The sequence below is a fragment of the Lactuca virosa genome, chromosome 6 (assembly GCF_052849685.1).
Source record: "Lactuca virosa cultivar CGN04683 chromosome 6, Lactuca_virosa_CGN04683_v6, whole genome shotgun sequence".
NCBI lineage: Eukaryota > Viridiplantae > Streptophyta > Magnoliopsida > Asterales > Asteraceae > Lactuca > Lactuca virosa.
Window position 1 is genome coordinate 52,548,282 of NC_136431.1, and position 9,219 is coordinate 52,557,500.

At 30.0% G+C, this 9,219-nt stretch overlaps 1 protein-coding gene across 1 annotated transcript; it reads left to right on the forward strand.

The window, feature by feature from the left end:
* The first annotated feature begins 2,674 nt into the window (after window positions 1-2,674).
* On the forward strand, window positions 2,675-5,099 carry LOC145119050 (Pentatricopeptide repeat (PPR) superfamily protein). Its single transcript, XM_079054690.1, has one exon. The coding sequence runs from the start codon at window positions 2,956-2,958 to the stop codon at window positions 5,053-5,055; it is 2,100 nt and encodes a 699-aa protein (XP_078910816.1). The 5' UTR covers window positions 2,675-2,955; the 3' UTR covers window positions 5,056-5,099.
* The last annotated feature ends 4,120 nt before the right edge of the window (window positions 5,100-9,219 follow it).

Sequence of the window (9,219 nt, forward strand, 5' to 3'; positions counted from 1 at the left end):
CTTCATGGATTTTATCACGAGTGATTGTGAGACGATAATATAATATATTCTTGAAACATAGACATATGAGTTGTAGTTTACAAGTCGGTTGATCATTGATGATACGTAAACGCACCAGTAACTTGGTGTTATAAAACGTATTGTTGTGTGTGATTTGATGATAAATTGAGCAAGCATATGAGTCAAAGTTTATCCGTTCCTTTTACGCAATGTGGGATAAAAGCGATATTTGTGGGCCCCTCGATGATTTAGTGATGACACACTAAGTGCTTGGCCAAACCTGGACTAAGTTGATGTGTTCAATTTTATAAAGTAATGAAGTTTTTCATTGAAAACTCTAATTGTAGATTAATGGGTATTGCGATTGAGAAGGGAAAGAGTAGTCTACTTGAGGATCATGCTTTGGGTACGAAGAATGTGGTGGAAATCTGTGAATTGGCGTCCATTGAGTTGAATAAGCCTAACCTTGCAAAGGTTGGGATAATGAAGATGGTTGAAGCAGTTCTTGGAAAAGACTTTGAGAACGACATGCTGAAATAGGGTAGAACTAATTGAGATAAACCAAACCTAATTGAAGAACAAGTCATATATGCGGTTAATGGCACCTATCTCTCTTTCGAGATAGGTAGGAATCTTGTGATATGGTATGATAATTAGTAATATGATCATAGGAATTAGGGATATTGTTTAGGTTGGTGTGTTGATGTGATAGATGTTGTAGTTTGTGTGTTGATCGATGTGATAGAAATTTTGTCAAAATCGATATATTGAGAGTAAATTGAGAGTTCAATGTGTTTTTGTGTTATTTGATATTTTATGTTCTTTAATCTCTTAATCCATCATCTATAATACTATAAAAAAAGGCAATATCATGTCATGCATGCAAAAATAACTAGATTGCATAATTAATTAAGTTTGTATACAAAATATAAATGAATATTCCTATATAAATAATCTATCCATTTGTAAAATTGACCAAGGTAAAGTCTTAGCATTTCTAAGATAAGGCAACATCATTTGTTTTGTACTTTTTATTTATTCTTTTAATTATTTTTTTATGTTCATAGCAAGGTTGCTAAGATCGAAACATTATATAAGATCGTTTTCAGCTTTACAAGATCATGATCGTAGGAACGCACAAAAAACACTTAAAAACATAAAAACTACATATCAATCCAGTTAACAATAAATACTTTAAAACATAAAAAATACATTTTAAATACATTATTTAACGATAAACAATTCAAAAGGGGTATTCTACGTAGTTAGTCCAAAATAAATATTTGTTTTTAAAAAAAAAAATATATATATATATATATATATATATATATATATATATATATATATATATATATATATATATATATATATATATATATATATATATTAACGATCCTACGATCTTAAGATTCGATTCTATGAACCTACCACATTACTAACGAAAAACGATCCAAATAAGATCGGGATCGATTTACGTAAGTGAGATCGTAGGATTGTACTGATTCTACAATCCTATATATATATATATATATATATATATATATATATATATATATATATATATATATATATATATATATATATATATATATATATATATAGGTTTAAGTTCTATGGAAAACAAAAAAACCCTAAAAATCATAAAAATGCATAAAAAAATACTTAGAGATCACAAAACTTTTTTTTGAACTTTTTTATCAAAAAATCGTAGCTTTTAACATAAAATCGTTGAAAATTTTTTTGAAAACTTTTTTTTTTTTACAAAAAAAAAAAAATTGATTTTTTTTTCAGCAAAATTGTCAAAAAGGCTGTGATTTTTTGATAAAAAAAGTTTTGTAATGTCTAGGTATTATTTGAATGTATTTTTATGATTTTTAGGGTTTTTTTGTTTTCCAAATTATATATATATATATATATATATATATATATATATATATATATATATATATATATATATATATATATATATTCTAATATTCTGTTATTCAAAAAAATATAATATAAGTAATATTCTGATATTCTAAAACAATATTTTTAACACATATTATGGTGAAATATTCTAAAAGCATATAATGTTAGAATATTATAAATATTATTCTTTTATGAATACTAGAATATTAGAATATTTCATTAAAAAAATTGTTTCACAATGCAGAAATCTGTTACATACGCCTTAAAAAGTTATATAATTTAGAAATAAATAAAAAAAAGAAATAGAAAAAAAATAAAGGAGTAAAAATCGAGTTACAATCACAAAAAATAGAAAAATTAGAAATAATAACCGAATTACATAAATTAAAAATACAAACTTTAGAAAATAAAGTAAGTAATTTAAAGGATTTGTTAGATAAAAAGAAAAATATAAATATTAAAGAAAACAAAGTAAATAAAATAAATCAAATGTCTCAACTAATAAATGAACATACATTAATACAAAAAGATGGATCTCCTAACATGATAAATCTACAATGTCGATTATGTGGATTATGGTTAGATAAAAATAAATTTTTAGATTTAACAGCATTAATAGAAACAGGAGCAACTAAAAGTGTAATATCCTATCATCTAACACCAAAACAATATCACAAAAGAGTTATCCATGCGAGCTTTAAAACGTTAATCGCTGTTTTTAATTTTTCATCTTTTTTCTTATTCTTTTCCATAAGCTGTCTATATAGTATATATAGACGCATAAAGAAAAATGCTCGGATGAGTATGTTTTCTTGATTTCTTCTACGTCATCGCATTATTGATATTTAACAAATTTCTCCTTCTACACATTTATATTTGCTAAGATGGTATCTGGGTTCTGAACATTGAACATATTCACCTTCTTTTTTAGATCGAACAACTTCACAGTAAGTCCTGGCTTCTCCTCTCTTTAGGTTGATTCGAAAGCGCTTAAAGGTTAACTCACTTGAGTCAATCAAGTCGCTCCATGGACTCATTACAACGATGGGATTTAGCTTACCACAAATTGAATTCTTCCATAATAATCTCATATCTCTTTACGCTACGTTGGGTCACATTTCCATCGCCCGCAAGATGTTCGATGAAATGCCTCATAGAAATGTCGTCTCTTATAACACCATGATTGGTGCTTATAGTCGTAACAAGGAAGACAATGAAGCTTGCAATTTGTTCGCTGACATGAGGAATCATGGATTCTTCCCAACTCAGTTCACATACGCCAGTCTTTTCTCGTGTGATTCATTAAACACTGATCAAGGATTCTGTCTGCAATCAGTGGCCATGAAGAGCGGTTTGCTCTTTGCTGATGCTTTTGTGGGAACTGCTTTGTTGGGTTTGTTTGGGAGACAAGGTTACATCCGTGAAGCATTCATGGTGTTCGAGGAAATGCCTTTCAAGAATCTAGTGACATGGAATGCAATCATATCTTTGTCTGGACATCAAGGATTCACAAATGAATGCATGTTAATGTTTTCTCACTTTATGAAGACTGAAATCACATTATCTGAAGCTTCATTCGTGGGTGTTTTAACTGGGTTCCAATCTAAAGAAAACCTAGAATCAGGTGAACAAATACATGCGTTGGTTATAAAGTTTGGAGTAGAACATAGTGTTGCAATTGCCAACTCACTTGTTAAAATGTATGGAAAATGTGAAGGTAACACATTTCTAGCAGAAAAAATGTTTAAATTTGTATCCAATAAAGACTTGATGACATGGAATACAATAATTGGAATAGTAGCGAAAGGGGAAGAACCCATAAAAGCAATAGAGTTCTTCTCCAAGATGTGCATAAATGGTTTTCTCCCAAACAAGATCACGTTTTTGAATGCTATCACTTCATGTTCAAGGTTAGATAATCTAACTTATGGAGAACTTATCCACTCCATGATAATCAAAAACCAATTTGAAAAAGATTCTCTTGTAGCCACTTCATTGGTTAATTTATACGCTAAACATGATAGATTAGATTATGCTCATCCATGTTTTGACAAAATACATGACAAGAATTTGGTTTCATGGAATGCTTTAATTCACGGATATTCAGATAAACAATGTTCATCTTCTCTTCTCCTAATGATAAAAATGATACACTCGGGTATTTCTCCGAATGAATTTTCATTCTCTAGTGTTATAAAGTCACTTTTAGCTACAGAACTCAAGGAGATTCATTCTTTAGTTATAAAAACCGGTTTCCATTCAAACGAATACATAACTAGTTCCCTCATGACCTCATATGCCAAAAACGGTTTCCCTTCTGATGCATTGAGATTCTTTCAAGATTCCAAAATCCCACAATCTATTGTTCATACGAATGTTATATGTGGGATGTATAATAGAAATGGGGAATACCATAAAACTCAAGAACTGTTTTGTGAAGTAGGAAACCCTGATATTGTTTCATGGAACATTTTGATTGAAGCTTGTTCACGTAATGGAGATTACAAAGAAGCTTTTGAGCTTTTTCACCACATGTTGATTGACCGAATTGGACCCGATAATTACACATTTGTTAGCTTGATAACTATTTCCACAAACTTATGTAACCTTCTTTTGGGTAGTTCTCTTCATGGGCTTATGATAAAATCCAATTTCAATCATTTTGACATAATGGTAAACAATTTAATGATTGATATGTATGGGAAATGTGGAAGTATTCGGGGTTCAATTATGATTTTTGAAGAAATGATGAAGAAAAACGTGATATCATGGACAGTTTTGATTTCGGCTCTTGGGTTACATGGATTTGGAAAAGAGGCAATAGAAAAGTTTAAGGAAATGGAAATGTTTGGTGTTAAAGCTGATAAGATTGCTTTCATGGCTGTTTTTTCGGCTTGTAGACATGTGGGATTAGTGAAAGAAGGAATGGAATTGTTTGAAATAATGAAAGAAAAGTATGGGATTGAGCCAGAAATGGAACATTATCTTGTTGTTGTTGACTTAATGGCTAGATATGGTGACTTAAAGGAAGCAGAAAAGTTGATTTTCGGGATGCCTTTTTCGCCAAATGCAAGTATATGGCGTAGCTTTCTGCATGGTTGTAATAGAGCAAAATCTCTCCTTTCCCAAATTCAAGAATGTTGATAACTAATGCACAATAGGTGTTTGAAAAAGTCACGTGTTCAATCTGCTTTTTTGTATATGGCCTAGAATCTTTCATCCATTTTTTAAAAAGATTCCTGTTTATTTTTATCTTTAAGTATTAAGTTACAAGTATTCGTGTTTGTGAAATTAGTTTTATCAATATGTTAATTGATTTAAATGGAAGAGTTGGTTAAGTACTTAAATATTGGTTTCATTAATTAATAGAGGTGGTAGTTTTGTAAATTACTTAATGTAAATGGGCCTAAAATAGCGTTTTGTTGTAGCATACTAGCATTGTGTCAAAATTTTGGGGAATGTAATGAAACAATAGAAAGTATGCGAAGTCGATTCATCCATAATGGTATGCGTAGAGCATTATGTGCAAAAGGATACGATTGAATGTTGTTAGAATGATTATAAAATGGAAAAAACTTTTCATGGAAAACAACATCCCATGAATTATTCACGTGTTTTGTTTGAAGATTGAGAAGTTTCTATGTCTTCATTTGAGGACATAAAATGGAAAAACCTTTCCAGAAAGATGCATGCTTTAGCTCCGGATCAAATTCAAGACGATGACTAGTAAGAGTATAAGCATACGCCAAACATCCAAGATATTGTAAATGAGAGTAATCAGGACTCATATCATGTAGCTTCTGATATGGGGATTGATTATCAATAACCTTCAAAGGTGTTGTATTGATAAAGAAGCTTGTATGTATTTTTTGTGTATAATATTTTATTTTGTATTATATGACATGTGATTTAATTTGAATATTAGTAAATTTAGAAAAAAAAATATTTTATAAATTTTGTCAAAAGGCATGACATATAAAATATCTATAAAGAATTTAAAAAAAAAATGTTAAAAAAGTATGGCATACATAAAGTGGGTCATATAATGTGTGCCGTTAACTTATGACACATAAACGTTTGGCATCTTCATTTATGATTGAGACTTTAATGACACACATTTGTGTATCATGAGTACCAGTGTTTTAAATTGTGTGAGGCATGGCATGACGACAATATCAAGCCTCAAGTCATGGTGAGCATTAGCGTTTTTCTAGACATGACAATTGTACATACATAAAAAAAAATCATATAATTATAGAATTATATCAAATATATCAAGTTTTTAGACGTGTTACATTAACATTTAGTATGAAAAACTTAACAAAAACTCAATTGTTTTATGCCCGATAAAAAAACTCACGTCATTACGTGATAAGACGTGGTTCGACACGTTATTTGGGCATCACGCTTAACAAACTCACATTGGATGTTTTCGAGACGGCTACACCACATCTTTTGCCATGGCACGTCTTGACGCATGCCATAGCGGCTTTTAGACCATGTATGTAGTATGTCCCCTTTAATGATATTCAATGCGTGCCATTAAAGGCCTTTTTCGGGGGTAGTGACATTAAGGCCTTTCTTTGTGTTTGATCTTTGATAACTGTCTATGAAAACAACATATTTTTGTGCATCATGTGAGATCATCTTTTTCTTTTCTTCTTGTGCGACTAGTGAGAAAAACCCGGTTAATGGTTGGTATAATAAGACCTAACTTGTGGTATGGGAGAACAAATCATTCAATGCCATAAGAAAATTCAGGGTTTGTGTCGGCTTGAAAATACTTTTCGATCTTATGAACTCCATTGCAGTCACACTTCCCACATGTGGATCTAGAGCGAAAACTAACTTCTTCGGATAGAGACTTGAGATGTGTGAAATAAAATCCAATAGTATTTTGATTCTGACTAAGATTGAAGATTTCTTCGCGTATTTGAAAGATTTGTGAAACGTTACTTTTCTGATATTGATCCTTGAGATCATTCCATATCTAGAATGCTAAATCTACAAACATGATGCTTGTGGAAATTTTCTTTGATATAGAATTGAGGTTTCATGAGTTATACATGATAATGGAATCAGTAACATCCATCCGGTTGAGGCAAAGATTCATCGATGATTCCTACTTTATTTTTGACATTTTGATTAACAATGCAATTAACATCGGTCGACTCAAAAAAGGATAGATCTCTCCGTTGAGTGGTTGAGAAACTGGAATGAAACCTTGATTTTCAGGATGATAAATGAAATAAGTTGAAGACGATTATCGATTAGAGAGACTTTTGAATTTGAATTCGTTTTTGGATTCGACATAAACGAAGAAGATAATGAAGTTTCGGAAGAAATTCAGAAGCAATTCAAAATTTGCTTAGATAGCATATTACGATTGAGAATTATACATTGTCATTTATGAAATAAAGCGCTATGTTAATGTATCTCTACATGGCCGTTGGTGTATATGGTTCTTTTTACTATTTGTACTCTTACTTGTTGTAAACATAGTACACTTATGTATTTTGGTCAAGGTTCCGTTGCCTTTTTTTTTAACTATAAGTTTATAACATTTTTCACCATTATAAAACAAAATCAAAATACAAAATATAAACTTTTATAGTTTATAAACTTCTATCAACTATCTATATTATTTTGTAGAAATTATAAATCACATATATTTAATTATTTATTTAGAATGTATTTTTATAAATATTCATTCTGATAACATATTACGATTGAGAATTATACCAATTAATGTCATTTCTGCATTAAAGCCACGTATATGTTAATGCATCTTTACAAGGCGGTTGGTGCATATGATTTTCTATCTTACTTGTATTCTTAGACCATTCGTTATACTCACCACTAACCATTATAGTGGTGGGTGTCATATCATCACTACACTCCCTACCACTAACCTTGAGATACCTATCACTAAACAAACCACTCCACTTCATTTTTTTTATTTAAATTTAATTCAAAACCACATTAAAACACAATAAAACATATTTTTTTTATTTAAATTTAATTCACAAACACAATAAAACATATATTTTTTTTAAAATAGTTTTTTATTCAATGAAACAAAGATTACATTAATTTAAAACACACAACATAAAAAAAAAGATAATAATAAAAAAAACATAAAAATTCAACCACAGACAACTTAAACTAGTTTTTAAACCTTATTTTTAATGACTAAATTTTGAGGACTCTCTCAATTTTCGCCAAGCTTTGACATGTTTAAACGATGTGTTTCGTGTCTTCATATTGGTGCATGGCCACAGCAAACGGGTCGCCTTCGTCTACGTTGTTTATAACAAAGTTATAAATCTCATTGAATTCAAGGCATTTAACCCCCATGTCGCAAAACTTTGAACACATTTCATCAAGACTACGACTTTGGCAATCTATTAAATCATGGAAAACGTTTCCAACTTTTACCCAAAAATTAGGAGGCATTTCTGGGTCTTCTGAAACAGCTACTTATGCTAATGCTAAGTTCTCTTCTTTATTTTCTGACCAATTCATCCTTTTAGGAACCATTGGTTTTGAATTTATCAATCAAAAGAAGCGTGTGAGTAAAATGAGTGAATAAATGTGGTATTTATAGAAGAGATTTAATGGTGTTTGAAAGATAAAGTTAAAAAAAAAAATTTAAACCCTAAATATGGTCGTTACTCAACAGCCAATCAAATTGGCTGTTTCCATTCGTTGTCCGAACCACAAACGCTCACGACTACGAACCACTACGAGCCACCGGGATGGTGTGAACGGTCGTGGTTCGTGGCCACCTAGACCACGAACTCGTCCGTTGCAACCATACCGGACGGCCTTACTTTGTTGTAACTTACGTAGTTTTGTCAAGATTCCAGCACACTCTTTTAACTTTTTATTAATATTTTCTGTCGTTATATATATATATATATATATATATATATATATATATATATATATATATATATATATATATATATATATATATATATATATATATATAACCCGTTTAATAAATAAGCAACACATTTTAAAAAATAAGGTTTTTTCAACATAAAGTTATAAATTGATTAAAGTAATTAACATAAAAAATAAGTTTTCCATATAAATTAATAAAATCATTAACATCCAAATAAAATTGAAAAATGAAAACATTCCTACAAAGTGGATGCATTCTTCATTCATGACTTGCAACTATGGAAAAATGATGACATGTGTTTTTTCTTTTTTGATTAGGGCATTGCAAACGCAAACTAACCAAATACGAATACGAAATGAATACAATGATATGAAATATTACGAATACGGAAGGAAATC